Source organism: Mobula hypostoma, chromosome 3 (assembly GCF_963921235.1).
Source record: "Mobula hypostoma chromosome 3, sMobHyp1.1, whole genome shotgun sequence".
NCBI classification, from domain to species: Eukaryota; Metazoa; Chordata; class Chondrichthyes; order Myliobatiformes; family Myliobatidae; genus Mobula; species Mobula hypostoma.
The window spans coordinates 124214411-124234127 of record NC_086099.1 but is presented as its reverse complement, the minus strand read 5'-3'; the positions used below and the strand labels follow the sequence as shown (position 1 = coordinate 124234127).

The 19717-nt window shown below is 44.2% G+C and overlaps 1 protein-coding gene across 1 annotated transcript; it reads right to left on the bottom strand.

The window, feature by feature from the left end:
- Positions 1-494: 494 nt before the first annotated feature.
- On the bottom strand, positions 495-18502 carry tspo (translocator protein). The gene is made up of 4 exons (XM_063043709.1): positions 17889-18502; positions 15451-15635; positions 10667-10805; positions 495-1277 (listed from the first exon to the last, which is right to left on the bottom strand). Exons 2-4 carry the CDS (start codon positions 15630-15632, stop codon positions 1104-1106), a joined length of 495 nt encoding a protein of 164 aa, XP_062899779.1. The 5' UTR covers positions 15633-15635; positions 17889-18502; the 3' UTR covers positions 495-1103.
- Positions 18503-19717: the final 1215 nt, after the last annotated feature.

Sequence of the window (19717 nt, the reverse complement as noted above, 5' to 3'; positions counted from 1 at the left end):
GTGACACACACAAAATGCTGGAGGAACTCAGCAGGCCTGGCAGCATCTATGGAAAAGAGTACAGTCGACATTTCAGGCCGAAACCCTTCAGCAGGAGTGATCTTTTGCATTCTCAAATTGTTTTACTTTCATGGTGAGGAATGGAATACAAAGGCCACTGGTTTGACGGCTGCTCTGCACTGCTAACAGCAAATGAATTATGACTGAAACATCAGCAACTTCCCCTGACAATTGGTGCAAAGTCCGATCCTAATCCACACATGGGCATTGACATCAAACTCGCCTCATCACGTATCATGACTAACCCTACATGCTCAGATAATTATGGTGTTCTTGAAGTAGGTTTACAAGAGTTCATAGTTCAAATGATGCAAGATGATACCGTTATTTAAACTCAGACAGAGGCCTCACTGCCATTGAATGTTTTTCTATTGCAGTGAGGGAAATGGCCTACTTAAAGTATGGATCCCAAAAACCACTTAGTCAATTTCCAGTTTATTTATTTTCTATTTATTTATTTAGAGATACAGCATAGAACAGACCTTTCCAGCCACACTGTCCAGCAACCCCCAACAAGTCAAATTTAACCCTAACCTAATCACGGGACAATTTACAATGACCAATTAACCTACCTAGTGAGCCTTTAGACTGTAGGAGGAAACCAGAGCACCCAGAGAAACTCACACATTCCACGGGGAGGACATAGAGAGACTCCCAACAGAGGAATCTGAGCTGAACTCTGAACTCTGAAACACCCCAAGCTGTAGTAGTGTCGCACTAACCACTACATTACCACGGTGCCAAGCACTACACTACCGTCTGGAGTTTGTCTCTCCGAAATCTTTTCCTCTCCAATAATGTACTAGAAGTATTAAAGGGGCAAGTTTCAAATGCTCCAAGTTCCTTTTTTAAAAGTTGTTAGTCCACATTTCACACATTAACCTGGCACAAACATTCAGCAATTTCAAGTCTGTATTCTATAGTATCACAAACAAACAAGAAGCACAGCGGTCATACTCTCCCCAGCAATTTGTCCTTTGTGTTTGGCGGACTAGGTTGGAAGGACCATGACAGGCAGGTGCTCCACCCACTGAACTGCATTCTCACTTTGTTTTCTTTTCAGGGTTGTCCCTCCAGATACAATAGGTAAGACATGAGGCAAGTGTCAGCCAGGCAAGATATGGTGCCATGAGTAATGTGGCTGTCCTGTTGATGGGATACCAGGAAACCATTGTTGCTATTACAGCTCCGTCCAGACAAAGAATATTGGCCAAAGCCTAAGAAATCAAAGGAGAGAAAATTAATGAGAAGGGAAATTAAGAATTACTCAGCATTTGCCAATTGTACTTATCACATACACCAGGATTATCCAGCACTTACAACAGAGAACTTGGACATTAATACAGAGATTTAAATTAATATCCTCCAATCCAATATCTAAGACCTCCCAACCATTGAGCACATCTACATGAAACAGTGATGCAGGAAAGTAACATTCTTTTTACCTTTGCACGGTTTGTTGTCTTCTGCACTTTGGTTGAATACCAAAGTTGGGGGGAGTCTTTCATCAATCCTATTATGGTTATTATTCTATAGATTTATTGAGTATGCCCACAAGAAAACAAATCTCAGCATTGAATATGGTGACATATGTACTTTGATAATGAACTTACTTTGAACTTTGAGTGTTGGATGATGGTGCAAATACCCCAGTACTTCAAAAGACAAGTGGAAGCACCCCTTCTCAAGTCTTTGACCATTGTCTTAGAATGTCAACAATGATGTACCTCCCGCACACGTTGAGCATTTGGGGATATTGAAACCTGTGACACTACCCAGTTCCTTTGTTAGGCTCATTGCTACAACTCCCAAACCATAAACTCAGCCAAAAGAAAACCGTGAATATAGATTTCGGCAAAGTTTAGGATAACAAAAAGCATTTTGTCAGAGATTTAGAAACTTTAAATGCATCCACTGAGGCACGAGAAACCGGAAGAAATTGGAGTCTGAACATTAAAGAATCTTATCGTTTAAAAAGAAACAAAACAGAGTTGGACCAAGATTGAGTTTCAATGGTCTATGGGGCAGATTCAATGGGCTGAATGGCCTAATTCTGCTCCTATATCTTACGGTCTAAGTTACTCTGAGGAAAATTTATATAACGAAGGTATACTGTCCAGCTACCCATCAGCACTTACAACTTTAAGACTACTGAAAGGTAGGCAAGACATCATTTAGTACAAGTTATCAGCTAAAGCCTTGAATGGCCATCAAAAGGTCACCCTACTATGGTTAGCATCAATTTATCCTATTGGGTTCAAGGAAGCAACCAGAGTAAAAAGATTTTAAAGTAACCAAAATCAGTGAGATAGTGTCAAACACGATTCCTTTGTCGGGTAGGAGTTAGATAATGGGTCCTGGAATTAAAGACCATTTTACTTGATAGAAGTCCTAGTTCCTATACGGAAAGATATATACAGGTTATTTATTCATCTCTCAGGACCTGGGAATTGCTGACATGGTCAGTATTTAATATCCATCCCTCACTGCTCAAGAAGATGGTAGTGGTAAGCTGTTTTCTTTAGTTGATACAATCTCTCCAATTAGTGTACTCCCACGGTGCTGTATTTCAAGGTGTGCAAGAGGTGGAAATGAGAATGTGAGGTTCCCTGTGCCCAACTCCCTTGTCCTTCCCAGCAATGTACATTGCACATGCGAGAGGTGCTTTTGGCCGAGCCAGTGTGCATAACTGCAGTGCATTTTAAAGTTACAGACAATGTTTGCCAGCAGTGGAGAGAATGCATGCTCAGGGAACCAGATGTCCTTCCTGGATGGTGTCCTTATTGAGGGCTTTAACAGTGGAAAGAATGAGCAGTTTCAAGTTCTGAAGATCTACTCTGGGCACAACATATTGATGCAATTACGAACAGGGCACCCCAGTAGCTGCATTTCATTAAGAATTTAAGGAGATTTGGTATGTCACCAAAGATTCTAGTAAATTTCTACAGATGGACTGTGGAGAGCATTGTAACTGGCTGAATCAACCTCTGGTATGGAGGGGCCACTGCACAGGATCAGAAAAACCTGCAGAAGGTTGCAATCTCATCTGGTTCCATCATGGGCCTCTCCACTATCAAGGACACCTTCAAAAAGCGATGCCTTTAAAAGTTGATGCCTCAAAAAGGCGGCTTCCATCATTAAGGATCCCGACCACCCAAGAAATACCTTCTTCTCTTAACTATCATCAAAGAGGAGGTTCAGGAGCCTGAAGACACACACTCAATGTTTTCGGAATAGCTGCTTCCTCTTCGCCATCAGATTTCTGAATGGACAATGAACCCACAAGCATTGCCTCACTATTTTTGCTCCCTTTTTACACTAATTTAACTCTTAAATACCTTTATTATAATTTATAGTATACTTTATGTTTGCACTGTACTGCACAACATATGTCATTAATGATAAACTTGATTCTGTCTAATTCTGACCTTCGACAGCTGTTAAGAGTTGCACTCATCTAACGCAGGGAACTGAGGAATATTCCATCATGGTCATGATTTCTGCCTTGTAGATGACAGAAATGCCTTGAGGTGTCAGAAAGGAGACAAGTCACTGGTAACAACATACTCAACTTCCAACCTGCTTTTCTAGTCACATTATTTATATAGAACCATAGTCATAGAAAAATACACCACAGAAACAGGCCATTCGGCCCATCTAGTCCATGCCGAGCCATTTAAACTGCCTGCTCCCACCGACCTACACCTGCATCCATGTACCTATCCGAACTTCTCCTAAACACTGAAATCAAACTCGCATGCCCCACTTGCACTGGGTCCACATTCTCACGGTCCTCTGATGTTCCCTTAAATATTTCACCTTTCACTCTTAACCCATGACCTCTGGTTGTAGTCCCACCCAACCACAATGGAAAAAGCCTGCTTGCATTTATCCAATCTATACGCATCACAATTTTGAATACCTCTATCAAATCTCCTCTCAGTCTTCTACATTCTAGAGAATAAAATCCTAATCTATTCAATCTTTCCTCATAACTCAGATCCTGCAGTCCCACCAACATCCTTGTATATGTTTTCTGTACTCTTTCAACCTTATTTACATCTTTCTGGTAGGCAGGTGACCTATGGTCAGTGTGGTTGAGGGTCTAGTCAACGGTGCCCACACGATGTTAGTGACAGGAACTCAGCAATTCAATATCAAACAAGCCCCACTGTGATATCACAACATCCTGACTTAACAAAGTAGGTCATCTGACTCCCTGTCCAGGAGATGGTCACTGCTTGTTATGTCTGTGAAGTAAGTGTTACTGGCCATCTACCAGCTCACGTCAAGGGCTTGCTAGGCTTTGCTGTGTGTAAGCATGGACTATTTTTTTTTCTGCTGAGGCACTGTTAACGGAATTGAGCATTAAGCAATTTAGTGAATATTTCCACCTCTGTCCTTCTGATGGAAGGTAGGTGACTGGAAAAAGCTGAAGATGGTTAGGCTCAGGACAATGCCCTGAGGAAATGCAATGATATCCAGGGGCTGGGATCATCAACTGCCACCAAGCACAACCATCTTTTGTGCGAGTTCGGACTCCAAACATTGCAATGTTATCCTTTGATGCCCAATTTACCAGGACTCCTCCTTGCTACACACAATCAATTGCAATCTGGTATCAATAGTAGTTGATCACACCTTGGTGAAACCCAAGCTGGTTGCCTGTACCAGGAGAAATGTATAAAGATCATTAGACAGCATGGTCAGTGACACCTTCAATCACTTTGCTGATGACTGAGTGCAGACTTATTGGGCAGTAACTTGGCAGAATGAGCTTGTCCCACCTTTCATGGTGGGTGTATCTGAGAAGTTTTCTATTCCATGGTAGCAGAAGAGAGTTTCGATCGTCAAAACTGAAGAAAGTTACATGACAATAGTTGAAGGAATGGAAATAGTTAAAGCTATTGTTTATAAACTTGTAAGTTTCATAAATCTCCAAAACAGATATTTCATAAAATATTTACATAACATTATGCTTAATTGATTTGGTAGAAAAATGCCATAACTCTTTCAAAGGGCAATGTTTTTTTTTCAATATAAAGTTCACTCAACTTGAAACATTTAACATTACACTTGAATAGTCCAATGCAGATTAGTGCTCATTTGTTCTTACTGTATGTGCCGTGTCGTATGACATGGCTGATCATGATTTTTCCAAGGCCATGACTGTACTCGGCAAATTTCTTTTTTTATAAACGCAAGTAGTTTGCCATTGCCTTTTCATGGGCAGTGTCTTTACAGGATGGGAGATTGTCTGAGATTGTCTGCCTGACCTCAGTGACCGCATAACCAGGACTTGCGATATGCACCAGCTGCTCATATGACCATCCACCACCTACTCTCGTGGCTTCACGGGACCCTGATCAGAGGAGGGGGGCTAAATTTGTGCTACACCTTGCCCAAGGGTGATGTTAATTATACATATGATGTTTTTGTCTTCTGTCGCTGAGCAGCACTGAACTATCTGATTGGCCTATCAGAGTTCTCTTTGGGAACTAGTTGACCTGATCAGCATTTCTGATCTGGCTATTACTCATGATTGCACCTAATTAAAAAAAAGGCTAGCAGAGAGAAGGAGCACCTTACACCTCCTTTGGTGGAGACGCATCTCCACCCTGCCACCCAAGTGTAGGATTCAAAGTTTCAAAGTGCATTTATTATCAATGAATGTATAAATTATACAACCTTGAGATTTGTTTGCTTAGCAGGCAATTGCAAAGCAAAGACCCAAAAGAACCCAATAAAAAAAGATCAACCCCCACAGAGAAAGAAACAAAAACAAACCATGCAAATAGTAGAAGAAAACAACAACAATGCAGATCGCCAAAAAGATCAGCATGAATACAGGGGGCTGTGCTGGACAATTCTACAGCTCCATTTCTAACTCAGTGACTGTTGGTTAAGTGATGTTCTGCATTGTTCTCCCAATCACATTGTAGCAATCAGCTAACACAGCACACCCAATTTGTTAGGAAATAGTTTGCTCAAATGGTCAAAACAAAAGCAGAAGTGACAGTGCTCCAGACAAGATCCTAAACTTGCACCAACTGATTTTCAGTTGCTTCTTATATTTCTTTTCCTTAGGAAGAGTACAGCTCTAAGCTCTACTTGAGGCCAGATTTCTGATGCAGAGCTCAGATAGTGTTGCATTATCAGGAAGCACACCCTGCCCTGGTTTGTGTAACATAAAGAAATTTCCCAATATGTTGGCCAACATTACCTCTCCAATTAACATCATTTCAATAGATTTCTGCTTCTGCTTATGCAACATATTCCGCTTTCTCCCTGAAATACAATGTCAGGAGCAAAGAGATCAAGCAGGCAGGTTGCATAAACCAATCTGCATTCCCTTGACTAGAGAAGGAGGAGGGAATGATCTCACTGAGGCATTTCAGATAATGGTAGGATCTGAAATAAATCAGAAAATAATACCCCCCCCCCTCCCCTAATGAAAGTATCCCGAGCAAGAAGGTATAACCTTAAAATTAAGTCTGGTGTCCAGAATGTTCTGACACAAGGCTAGGGAAGATGTTAAAAAGCACAAAAAAGGCATCAAGCTCATTACCTGATGTCTAACCCCAACTCATAAATTTCACTATTTCTCTTTGTAATTGATCCTAATATACCCTTTCTCCAAATTCCAGGAGAAGTGAAATTGGGTCACAGATAAACCATGGGCACCACTTCTATAGCTGATGTGACATTGACCAAAAGTGACTACCCAGTGGTAGTACTGGACTAGGAATTGGTTACACAATGGCAATGACAACAGAACCTGAGCATGTTGGATATAAATCCGAACCGTAACAAAAGACACCTAAAAATGAAATAAGAGCAATGTTTACAAGAAAATATCCATAAAGACACTAACTGAAATCAAATCATTATATAGAGGTGACATAGGATTGGAGGATGTAGAATACTTGTGGGTAGAGTTAAGAAATTGCAAGGGTAAAAAGACCCTGATAGGAGTTATATACAGGCCAGCAGACAACAGCCAGGACATAGGCTACGAATCACAACAGGAGATAGAAAAGGCATGTAAAAAGGGCAATATTACAATAGCCATGGGGTATTTCAATATGCAGCTAGGTTGTGAAAATTAGGTTAATGCTGGATCCCAAAAGAATTTCTAAAATGGCTATGAAATGGCTTTTTTAGAGCAGCTTCTGGTTGAGCCCACTCGGGGATCAGCTACTCTGGATTGGGTGTTGTGTAATGAACCAGATTTAACTAGGAAGCTTAAGTTGAAGAAACCCTTAGGAGGCAGTGATCATAATATCAGCGGTCCCCAACCACCGGGCTGCAAAGCATGTGCTACCGGGCCGCGAAGAAACGATATGATTTGGTGATATGAGTCAGCTGCACCTTTCCTCATTCTCTGTCACGCCCACTGTTGAGCTTGAACGCACGCTAGGTCATTACCCGCGCGTCATCCATGTCAGTGCAGGAAGGAGATCAACTCCTCGAGCTTGCAAATGACGGCGGGCTGAAAAGTATGTTTGACATAACATCTCTGCTGGCATTATGGATCAAAGTCAAGGCTAAATATCCTGAGATAGCCATGAAAGCACTGAAAACATTGCTTCCATTTCCAACATATCTCTGCAATGAATGCAACGAAAACTAAATTGTGGAATAGACTGGACATAAGGAACCCCCTTCGAGTATTGCTGTCTCCCATCACCCCTCGATAGGACCATCTTGCTGCAGAGAAACAAGCCCAAGGCTCCCACTGATTAAGCGATATTGGTGTGTTGCAATGATTTTATATGTTCATACGGGGAAAATATGTGCTGTGTGTTTCATATCCAAACGTTACTTAAAATGTTATGATGCTATTGACTTATAAGTGACTTATATAACCATATAACAATCACAGCACGGAAACAGGCCATCTCTGCCCTTCTAGTCCATGCCGAACGCTACTCTCACCTAGTCCCACTGACCTGCACTCAGCCCATAATCCTCCATTCCTTTCCTGTCCATATATCTATCCAATTTTTCTTAAATGATAATATCAAACCTGCCTCTACCACTTCTACTGGAAGTTCGTTCAACACTTACTTCAAGCTCCCCTGTCCTCCCCTGATAATTGACTTTTCACTATATTCATGCAAGGAAAATATGCGTTGTGTGTTTAATATTAAATTCATTAGATAAATCCTTTTAGAAATGAAATTGAGTGTATTAGCCACTTATCACCTATATTCCGGTTGCGATTAACACGCCCCCGTACAGAATCGCCAAAAACGACTTGTAGTAAAAAATCGGCACATACACACATGCGCACTGGTGCCTGTGCAAGGCTTCATGGTCATTGTAGTCTTTCTAGGGTAAACACAACGTATTTGACTGCTACTGTTGTCCATTGGCAACCCTACTCCGCGCCCCCCCCCACCTGGTCAGCCGGTCCGCAACAATATTGTCAATATTAAACCAGCCCGCAGTGCAAAAAAGGTTGGGGACCCCTTCTAATATGATAGAATTCACCTGCAGTTTGAGAGACCAAAATTAAGTCAATGTATCAGTATCACAGTGGAATAAAGGGAATTACAGAGAGAGGAGCTTTCCAAAGGTGTTAAGAAGTGGACACTAGCAGGGATGACAGCAGAGCAGCAGTAGTTGGAGTTTCTGGGGGCAATTCGGGAGGCACAGGATAGATAAATCCCAAAAAAGTATTCTAAAGGGAGGATGATATAACCATGGCTGACAAAGGAAGTCAAAGCCAGCATAAAAGTCAAAGAGCGGACAAATAATGAAGCCAACATTAGGGGGAATTAAGAGGATTGGGAAGTTTTAAAAACAATAGAACCCAACTAAAAAAAGTCATAGGGACGGAAAAGTTGAAATATAAAGGTCAGTTAGCCAGTAATGTCAAAGAGGTTACAAAAAGTTTTTTCAAATATTTAAAGAGTACAAGAGAGGAGAGGGTAGATGTCTGACCATAAGAAAATGATGCTGGAGAGATATAATGGGGGACAAAGAAATGGCAGACGAACTAAATAAGTATTTTGCATTAACCTTCACTGTGGAAGACATTAGCAGCACGACAGAAGTTCAAGAGTGTCAGGGGGCAGAATTGAGTGCAGTTGCTTTTACTAGGGAGAAGGTGCTGGGGAAATTGAAAGGTCTGAAGGCAGACAAATCACCTGGACCAGATGGACTACACCCCAGGGTTCTGAAAAAGCTAGCTGAAGAGATTGTGGAGGCATTAGTAATGATCTTTCAAGAACCAACGGATTCTAGCATGGTTCTGGAGAACGGGTCTTAGTGGTTGGGAAAATGTTGGGAGTTGATTGTTAAGTTTGAGTTGTCAGTGTACTTGGAAGTGCATGATAAAGTGGGCAAGGTTTCCTGAAGGGAAGGTCTTAAAATCTTGCCTAACAAATCTGTTGGAATTGTTTGACGAAATAACAAGTAGGATAGACAAAGGAGAATCAGTGGATGTTGTATACTTGGATTTTTAGAAGGCCTTTGACAAGGTGCTGGACATGAGGCTGCTGAGCTATATAAGGGTGCATGGTATTACAGAAAAGATACTAGCGTGGATAGAGTGCTGCCTGATTGGAAGAAGGCAAAGAATGGGAATAAAGGGAGCCTTTTCGGATCAGCTGCTGGTGACTAGTGGTGTTCCACAGGAATCAGTGTTGGGACTGCTTCTTTTTACGTGATATGTCAATTATCTGGAAGATGGAATTGGCTTTCTGGCCAAGTTTGTAGATGATACAAAGATAGGAGGAGGGGCAGGTAGTGTTGAGGAAGCAGCGAAGTTACATAAAGACTTGACAGATTAAGAGAATGGGCAAAGAAGTGTCAGATGGAATATAGTGTTGCGAAGTATATATGGTCATGCACTTAGGGAGAAGGAATAGAAGCATAGACTATTTTCTAAATGGGGAGAAGTTTCAAAAATCTTGGCAAAGGGACTTGGGAGTTCTCGTGTAGGATTTCCCTAAAGGTTAATTTGAAGGATGAGTCTGTGTTGAGGAAGGCAAATCCAATGTTAGCATTCATTTTGAGCACAAGAATATAAAAACAAGGATGGAATGTTGAGGTTTTATAAGGAACCGGTGAGGCCTCACTTGGAGTATTGTGAGCAGTTTTGGGGCCCTTAACAAAGAAGGGATGTGCTGACATTGGAGAGGGTGCAAAGGAGGTTCAGAAAATGATTCCAGGAATGAAAGAGTTATCATATAAGGAGTGTTTGATGACTCTGGGTCTGGAGTTTAGAAGAAGGGCGTGGGAATTCTAGATAGAGTGGATGTGGAGAGGTATTTCCTATAAGTGAGACTCAGACCAGAGGGCACAGACTTAGAATTAAGGGAAACCCATTTAGAACTGAGATGAGGAGGAACTTCTTTAGCCTGAGGGTGGTGAATTTATGGAATTTGTTGCCAAAGGCGGTTATTGAAACCATGTCATTGGGTGTATTAATGCAGAGGTTGAGAGATGCTTGATTAGTCAGGGAGTGAAAGGTTCGGGGAGAAGGCAGGAGGCTGGGGCTGAGAGAGAGATGTATCAGCCATGGTAAAGTGGCAGTGCAGACTCGATGGGCCAAATGGCCAAGTTCTGGTCCGAGATCTTATGGTCTAATGCATACCAGCTTTAGTCTGTGTGCACCAAAAAATATTGGAGTCCAGGTCCAATTTAAAGCCAGCTGAATCCCATAGATGCCAAGTGGGGCAAGTGCTTCACGTGTGAAACCTCCTTGCTCTTTCCACACCAGGTACGATGCATAGCTGTGAAAACAAAGAGCAACAATTTAGTAGCCTCTTACAAAATGGTTCGCCGTGTAGTTTTTAAAGACAGCACGTCCAGTCACAGTGGCCACGCTGGCTCTAACTAATTCATCCTTCACGTCTTTCTTACTGTTCCAACTAATTCATCCTTTACGTCTTTCTTACGACTCCAACTAATTCATCCTTCACGTCTTTCTTACTGTTCCAAATAATTCATCCTTTACGTCTTTCTTACAACTCCAACTAATTCATCCTTTACGTCTTTCTTACGACTCCAACTAATTCATCCTTCACGTCTTTCTTACGACCAGCAGACACTGCTGGATATTAAGACCACTAAGTGCTGCAAGTCCACCTCACAAGCAAGTTTTTGGACAGCAGAGGAGCTCTGCAGCATGGACTTGCAGCACGCCGTACCAGCAGCTGCCACAGCCACCTCGGAGACCCTGTCAGAAGTGGTGCACGAGGAAACAAAAGCACTGGTATTTGTGTGAGACTGAAGCCAAACCCTACAGGCCAGCTCTCCCATCGATTCTGCTTTCAAACATTTGATCGGTACAAAGTAAGCTAGATTACCTACATCTGAGACTGAATCAATGCGAGATGAAGTCCAGCTGACAGAAATCCAGCTCCAGGATACCATCCCTAAAGCAGCTATCCAGCTTGGGGCGGGGGGGTGGGGGTGATCTATTTTTGGACTGACAGAACTCCCACAATCTCTAGCAAGACCCACGGTGGAGGTGTATATAAGAACATTAATAAGGACAGTAGTGATGACGCACTGTTCACCTAATAGTGAAGTGCAGGCCCTTCTAACTACTGATGGAGTTCACAGGTATTGTGATTGTGGCCGTACCTAATCCCCCCATCTGCTAATGCTGGGGAAGCACTGAATGAGCTCTACAGCACCACAGACTTGCAAACCACACACCCCACTGGGTTATTGTTGCTGGCACCTTCAACCATACTAACTTGAAAACAGTCCTGCCTAAATTCCATCAGCTTGTTGACTTTGCGACCCAAGGTGAGAACACATCAGACCTGGTTTATACCAACATCCCTGGTGCATGCAAAGCTGTTCCCCACCCCCCGCCTCGGATTCTCCCACCAGTTACCTGCTGGGCTGGTTCCTGAGTCAAACCAGTTCAAAGGGAGATAAGAGCCTGGCCAGAAGGACCCACCGTCGGAATGATTTGAAAACATGGACGGGAGAACGTTCAGGGAGGTAGCTGCCTACAACCATGATCTGTGACTGGCCACATAGAGAGGTGCTTTGAGGACATCAGCATTCTTAAACACATCTCAGTGGGGGCAAATCAGAAGCCACGGCTGACAGCAGAGGTCCAGGCACACCTGAGAGATTGGGATGCTACCTTCAGGGGATAAGCCAGCTCACATAAAAATTGCTGGTGAACGCAGCAGGCCAGGGAGCATCTATAGGAAGAGGTACAGTCGACGTTTCAGGTCAAGACCCTCTCAGGTCAGCAAGGGCTGTACTTTCCTGCACCATCAGGTAGGCAAAATGAGATTATTCACAGAGAATATACAGACATATTTGTAACTGAGACACGAGGTGCACGTGGCAGGATATTCAGTCCATTACGGACCACAAGTCCACCCTGTGCACCAACAACTGTGACATGCTTCTTCCTAATAAGCTGAATGTCTTTTACGGTCAGTTCTATGCACAGAGCGTTGTGCCAGTGAGGAAGGATGCTCTCCCCTCGGAGGAGAAATCACATTGTCTGGCCACGGCTGATGTTAGGAAGACCCTAACACACAAAACTGCGGGGCCTGATAGTGTACCTGGACGGGTGCTGAGGGACCGTGCAGCAGAGTTAACGGAGGCTCTAACAGACATCTCCACCATCTCTCTGGAACAGTCCACTGTCCCCTCAGCCTTCAAGATGGCCACCATCTTCTCAGTGCCCAAGGGGGCAATAGTAACCTGCCTCAATAACGACCATCCAGTTCCACTGACATCAACAATAATGAAGTGTTCTGGGTGGCAGGTTATGAATCGCACTAAATCCCATCTCCCTGTTACGCTGGACCCTTTCCAATTCGCTTATCATTCAATTCGGTCCACTGATGATGCCAGAGACTCTGCACCCCACTCCGTCCCGTCCCACTGGAAAATGGTGCCTCATATGTTGTTTATTGACTTCAGCTCAGTGTCTAATACGACTATTTGTCAGAAGTTGGTGGGTAAACTGTCCTCGCTGGGTTGCGACTCCTCTCTCTGTAGCTGCATTCTGGACTCACTGACAGAATGGCCAGTCAGTCCATGTTGGTAGAAACATCTCCAGCTCCATCACGTTGTGCATGGGCGCTCCCCAGCTCGCCGCTGATGCAGGTCGGCACGGCGAGATGAGACCGCTGATGTTGTGTCATCAGTGGTGTGCTGGTCAACAACGATGATGAGATAGTGTGTAGAGAGGAGGTAGAGTGGCTGGTAAAATGGTGCGAGCACTGCAACTTGAGTCTGAATGTGGACAAGAACAAGGAGGTGATTGTGGAATTTAGGAAGATGCAGGCTGACCATGACTCTCTGTATACACACTACTCCTACGTGGAGACAGCCAGGACCACCAAGTTTCAGGGGCTGCACATACGGACGATCTCACCAGGTCCTTCTTTGGTCAAGAAGACACAGCAGCATCTTCACTCCCTGAGGAGACTGAGGTGAGTGAGGCTCCCCCTTCCCATCCCCCGATTCTAATCAATTTTTACAGGACCGTCTGTCCAGCTGCATCACCACCTGGTACGGGAACTACGAGGCATCTGACTACAAGTCCCTCTGAAGGACTGCAAGGACTGCTGAGGGCATCATTTGGGTCCCTCTTCCACCCATTAAAGATATTTATCCTAGCACTTTCAAGGAATTCTCCCATCTGTTCAACAGTCTCTTTGACCCCCTACCATCAGGCAGGAGGTACCGTAGAATTAGGACAAGGATGGGGAACAGCTGTGAGGCCAGTGATCTCCCTGCTAACGCCCAGGCCTTGTCACGTATGACGTGCCAGTAGCATTATAACTTTTTAACTTGTGTCATAAATGCATCTTATTAGTTGTTCTGTGTTATGTCTGTGAGTTATATGTACTGTGTTGTGCACCTTGGTTTGGAAGAATGTTGTTTCATTTGGCGGTATACATGTCGACAGGTGAATGCCAATAAACTGACCTTGAACTTGAAAAGCCCTTTGCAGAAATCAATTTGTAAATGAAACCATCAACCGCCACCCATGTTTGCGCTTGGATTTTTATTTGAATCCGGAAACATTTGTAGATGCAAGACAGCATCACCAACACACCTCTTTGCTTTATGCTGGGGAGTGTTGATTTTACCTTATTCAGTGAAATTTACTTTCCCTGTACCACATCCTGCACATTGGCTGCAACTTTTAAAAAAGCATGAATTTAAGATAGGCTTTGTCATTTATATCTAAGTTAATAATTTACCAGCAACTTTGTAATCCTGGGGATAGACAATGAAAAAGGTTCATAATTTGCTGTTCACTAAATCCTTTCCTCACATACTCACAATCCCATTTCCTCGAGTCTGTATAATCTTCACCTGTGAATCTGCTGGGGTCATCGACTGTGTCCAGCGCTCCTGAAGCTGCCAGCTGCCTCCTCTACATTGGTAAGACGTCATAAATGGGGGTGGGGGGGTACACTTCAATGAGCGCCTCCACTCCACCCACCAAAAGTGGAACTTCCCGGTAGCCAAACATCTTAATTCCAATTCCCATTTCCATTCTGACACGTTGACCAACGGTCTCCTCCTGTGCTGAGATGAGGCTACTCTCAGGGTGGAAGAGCAACACCTTATATTCCCTCTGGGTAGCCTCCAATCTAATAGCATGAATATCGATTTCTCCTTCCAGTAAAGAAAATTCTCTACCCCTCCCCTCTTCTTCTGTTCCCCACTCTGGCCTCTTCTCACCTGCCCATCTTCTCCCTGGGTCCCCTCCCTTTCTCCTATGGCCCACTCTCTTTTCCTATCAGACCCTGCTGCCTCTCCAGCCCTTTATCTTTCCTACCCACCTGGCTTCACCTATCCCCTTCCAGCTCTCCCACTTCTCCACCCCCCACCTTTTTATTCTGTCCTCTTCCCTTTCCTTTTCAGTTCTGAAGAACAGTAGAAAGATTTCGGCCCAAAATGTTGACGGTTTATTCATTTCCACCGACGCTGCCTCACCTGCTGAGCATTTTGTGTGTGCTGCTTTGTCTGATCTCATTTCCTTTCCATTATGACGTCACTTGCCAGTTCATATTCTCTCCATCTCTTCCTTTTTGATACCCATGCAAGCCCAGATTTTACGTTACCAACACGTTATCATTTCAGTTAAGCCCGGAGATGTGCACAGATAAAATACATCGCCAACATCAGGCACAATAAAGTTAAATCTAATCACATTCATCCCATTTACATCACTTGCTTTGTCTTATGGTCTCTCTAGGTACTGAACACGAGATTAAATCTGCCCCACTCTGCTAGACTGGGGCATAGTGCCATTACCAATGTTAGGAGGATCTGAACTCACAGATATTAAAGCGGCAACCAAATAAATCTACTTACTGGAACAATATTTGACATTGCTCTCGTTTTTCCGATGAATTTTATACGTACGGTACTCACCCCATTCCTGTGTACAATGCAGTCCATGCTACAGGGAACGCCTTATTAGGTGGACACCACGACGGCTTCTTCAGGCTCTCATACCATGTCGTGACTTGTGATCTTGTAACATACCATCCCAAAAATCCCCCAACATGAGGAAATGTGGCAAATCCAGCAATCTGAGCCCATACAGGTGCCATGCTCTGCAAAGTCACCAAAGACAGCACATCTTCAGTTTCCTGAGGTAGCAAGTGAAGTTGTATGCTCAGGTACCATATGTCAAATAATTGCAAAGTGACTCGAACACACTGAAGATATGTTGGTTCAACGGAGCTAGCCACTGATAGGAGTGATGTCAATCAGATATAAAGCATACTTCTCTCAAACTTTGCCACAGAAAAAGTTGAATATTACCTATTACGTTTGTATAGCACCAATCATAGCTTCAGGACAGTGTAACGCACATTTGCAGAGGATAAATACTTATTGGATATACTGACCATGCTACACTTTCAACCTCAGTTTGAGAAACGTAATGCATCATGGACACAACACTTCCCAGCACCGAGGACATCCTTGTGTCGGTGCCACTAGAAGCTGGCATCCATCACTGAGGACCCTTGCCATCTGGGACATGCCCCATTCTCACTACTACCATCGGGGAGGAGCTGCAGGAGCCTGAAGGCCCATACTCAATGATATAGCTTTTTCCCCCACCTCCATCAGACTTTTGAATGGTCCATTAACACCATCCCCTTATTCCTTTTTTATTACATTATTTACTTATTTTTGCAATTTATAGTAATTTTTAAAAATATATTTGTAGAGGAAAACAAATTGGTGATAATAAACCTGATTTGGATCCTTGTTCTTTTCAATGGCCTTGTCAGGCACCGACACATTATAAAACAAACAGTACTTGAAATGGTCATTCATCCCCTCAAGTACGTGCCAGCCCTCTGCCTGACCAACACAGTTGGTTCTACTCCTCCGCCTTGTCTTCATTTACTCATTCATTACGTGCTGTGTTGTATGGCGTGGCCAGTCATAGTCTTCCCATGACCATGATTGTTCTTGGCAGATTTTTCTTCAAAAGTGGTTTGCCATTGCCTTCTTCTGGGCAGTGTCTTTACAAGACGGGTGACCCCAGCCATTATCAATACTCTTCAGAGATTGTCCGTCTGGCGTCAGTGGTCGCATAACCAGGACTTGTGATCTGCACCGGCAGCTCATACGACCATCCACCTTACACCACTTTTGGTAGAGGTGCACCTGCACCCCACCACCCTCATAGCCCTGCAATTTAGGTTCTTTTACATGCTGATCCAGTTCCATGACTGAGTTAGCATCCACCAGCCTGTTAGACAATGCATTGAAAAATGTTAACCATTTAATTAGTTAAAACCAAAAAATGCTCTCATCACTTTGGGTTCTTTTGTCAGCAACCAGTTTTGTTCTTTCCCAAGAGTGGGAAAAGCAATTCATGAAATACTTCCTGATTGGTACAACTTTGCAGATCTTACCACAGCGGAAGAACTATTCTGCCAACTAGTCCCAGTTGGCTACCTTCCACATGAACACAAGCCTGTAACAGTAAATGCAATAGAAACAGGAGGATTCTATTGGCCTCTCGGGCTTTGCCATTCATTGTCGGTCTTTGAATTCAAGGTGCGCTTTCCCTGTACCGCCACATTCCTTAAACAGCAGAGTGTTAAATGGAGTCAAGGCCTGAACGGTCACAGCATTCTGAGTTCGAGAATTCCATGGACCCACCAAGGCTTCCCTGTGTTCACTTTTAAATAGCCTGCCTCTTTTTGAGACAGTGACTCCTGGCTCTCCAATCTTTGGACAAAAGAAGCAGCTTCTCTGAAATATATCCTGAAGTATTCTAAAACCAGAGAAGTGCTTTATGAAGCTGTGAGGGGTAGTTCGTACTTAGACTAACTTACCCAATCCCTGCTCTTTGAACAACCCCAATACACATTCCTTAAAACAAGGTTAGGGAGACCAAAATTGTGATCTCATCAAACTCGGAACAGAAGTCAAATGTATGTATTTTTATTATACTCAAATCCTATTTCAACAAAACCCAACAAAACGTTTGCCTTCCCAACTGCTCGCTACACATTAACTATTACCAATTCTTCATTGGACCCTGGACCTTGGGTCAGCTGCACTTTTTGAGAAGTTTTGTGGGCATTCCTTCACGAAAGCACAACTAAATATGTGTCTAATCACAATTCCCTTCACCTCCCCCCTCACCCATTACAAACTCCCCAGTCACGAAACCAGAACATTGCAGATCCTCGAACAAAATTATGAGAGGCTGACATGGGCGACATCCCCTAGGGAAGACTTTCCTGCTGTTGGTCAGAACACCATCCGCAGCTCGCAGGTGGACGGGACAAAGCCGCGCAGCGCTTTACAGGAGTAAAGTTTCCTCGGCCAATACCTACCGATATTGTCACCCTGTTACACTCCTGGGTGCAGCTCCGTCCGTGGAGAACAAACTCCCAAATTCCGTGACCTTGGCGGCCGCACTAAGGCCAGGGCGGGGTGTGAGCGTCCAATTAACGCGGGGCAGCGACAGAGGGCGGGGCGGCGAATGACAGGCCGGGTCCTTCTCCCTGTGGCTCTCCTCTGGTTGGTACCCACTCCTCGCCCGGTGAGACAATGCGCTCTGATCATTTTCAGTGAACAAGTCCGCTCTCCCCGAGCGGGGAGCTGCCGTCGCTTTTGCGCGCCGGGGAGGGTCCCGGTGCTCTGAGACAGTAGAGTGTCGCCGAGTGAAGGGAACGGGTCCCCGCCTCTCTGAGCACTGTCACGGCTTCCCCGGCCCAGCTCAGCGACCTCGCCACCAGGCTTGGTGGGTAGTGTTTCCGGGCCGCCGCAGTACTTCCTTACAACCAGCCGGCTTCGGACCTGTAACGGTGTTCGGGCCTCCGGAGAAATTAAAGTTGGAACGAAAAAGGCGGAGGGGTCCGTGTGGCGGAAGTACCCGAGTTGGAGCCGGTGTCAGTCCCGCAGTGGGCAGCGTAGGGGCAGACTCTAGGATGGTGCATGTTACAGCACGGGAAAAGGCCTTTCCGTCCGGTGTGATACAAATCCAAACTAACCCATCTACCCGAACGTGGTCCATATTCCTCCATCCTCTGCCGTTCTAAGTGTCTCTTAAATGCTTCCACCACTTTCCCTGGCACCTACCACACTCTGTTGTAAAAGGTTGCCACGTAAACTTATTTAAACTCTCAATTTAAACCTCTGTGTTCTGGTGTTTGACATTACCACTCTAAGGAAAAGTACTCTGTCTACAGTATATCTCTAATAATTTTATTAACTTATATCACCTGTTGTACTAATCTATGTTCTAGCAATAACTTTTAATGGCAAAAATCCTCGATGTGCAGTGGGACAACTTGGTTACTTTGATGCAATATAAATGTAATTTGTTGTCACCCCAGTGTGTTACTGTCATACAGTTTGCAGGAGTCAATGTTCTTGAGTTGTACCATTAGAGGGCGCCATCAGCGGATGTTGGTCAGTTCGCTAAGTGAGAACATGCACTATGATTTACAGAGGGAGGTATTGTCCGATACATAACATCCAAATCTGATCCACTGCTTCCTTCACATACAACCAACAAAGGTACCTTATTTGTTGGATGGCTCATTTTGTCAATTATTAAGGCATCCGTTAGTCTTGCGAGACCATGGATCTGCGCCTGGAAAGTCTTCACTCTCCAGGGCGCAGGCCTGGGCAAGGTTGTATGGAAGACCAGCAGTTGCCCATGCTGCAAGTCTCCGCTCTCCACGACACCAATGTTGTCCAAGGGAAGGGCATTAGGACCCATACAGCTTGGTACCAGTGTCATTGCAGAGCAATGTGTGATTAAGTGCCTTGCTCAAGGACACAACACATGTTGCCTCGGCTGGGGCTCGAACTCACAACTTTCAGGTTGCTAGTCCAATGCCTTAACCACTTGGCCACGTGCCCACGATAAATTTGCAAATTTCCCCTGTTCTGTCAGGCAGAAAATACAAAACGACTGAAAGCACACACTAGGCTCACTCTCCTATGTTCCAGAGAAAATAATCCAAATTTATCCCACTTATTTATCCTTGCAGTTAATGCTCTCTAATCCAGGCAGTATCCTGGAATGAATCTGCACAACCATCTCCAGTGTTCACGCTGTTGCCCAATCACTATCCTGTAACCATCGCCAGTTTCCGGTCGTTAAAAGAGTTTTTGTGTAGTTCAGAGGAGAAGTTCTCAGAGGTCATAGCAT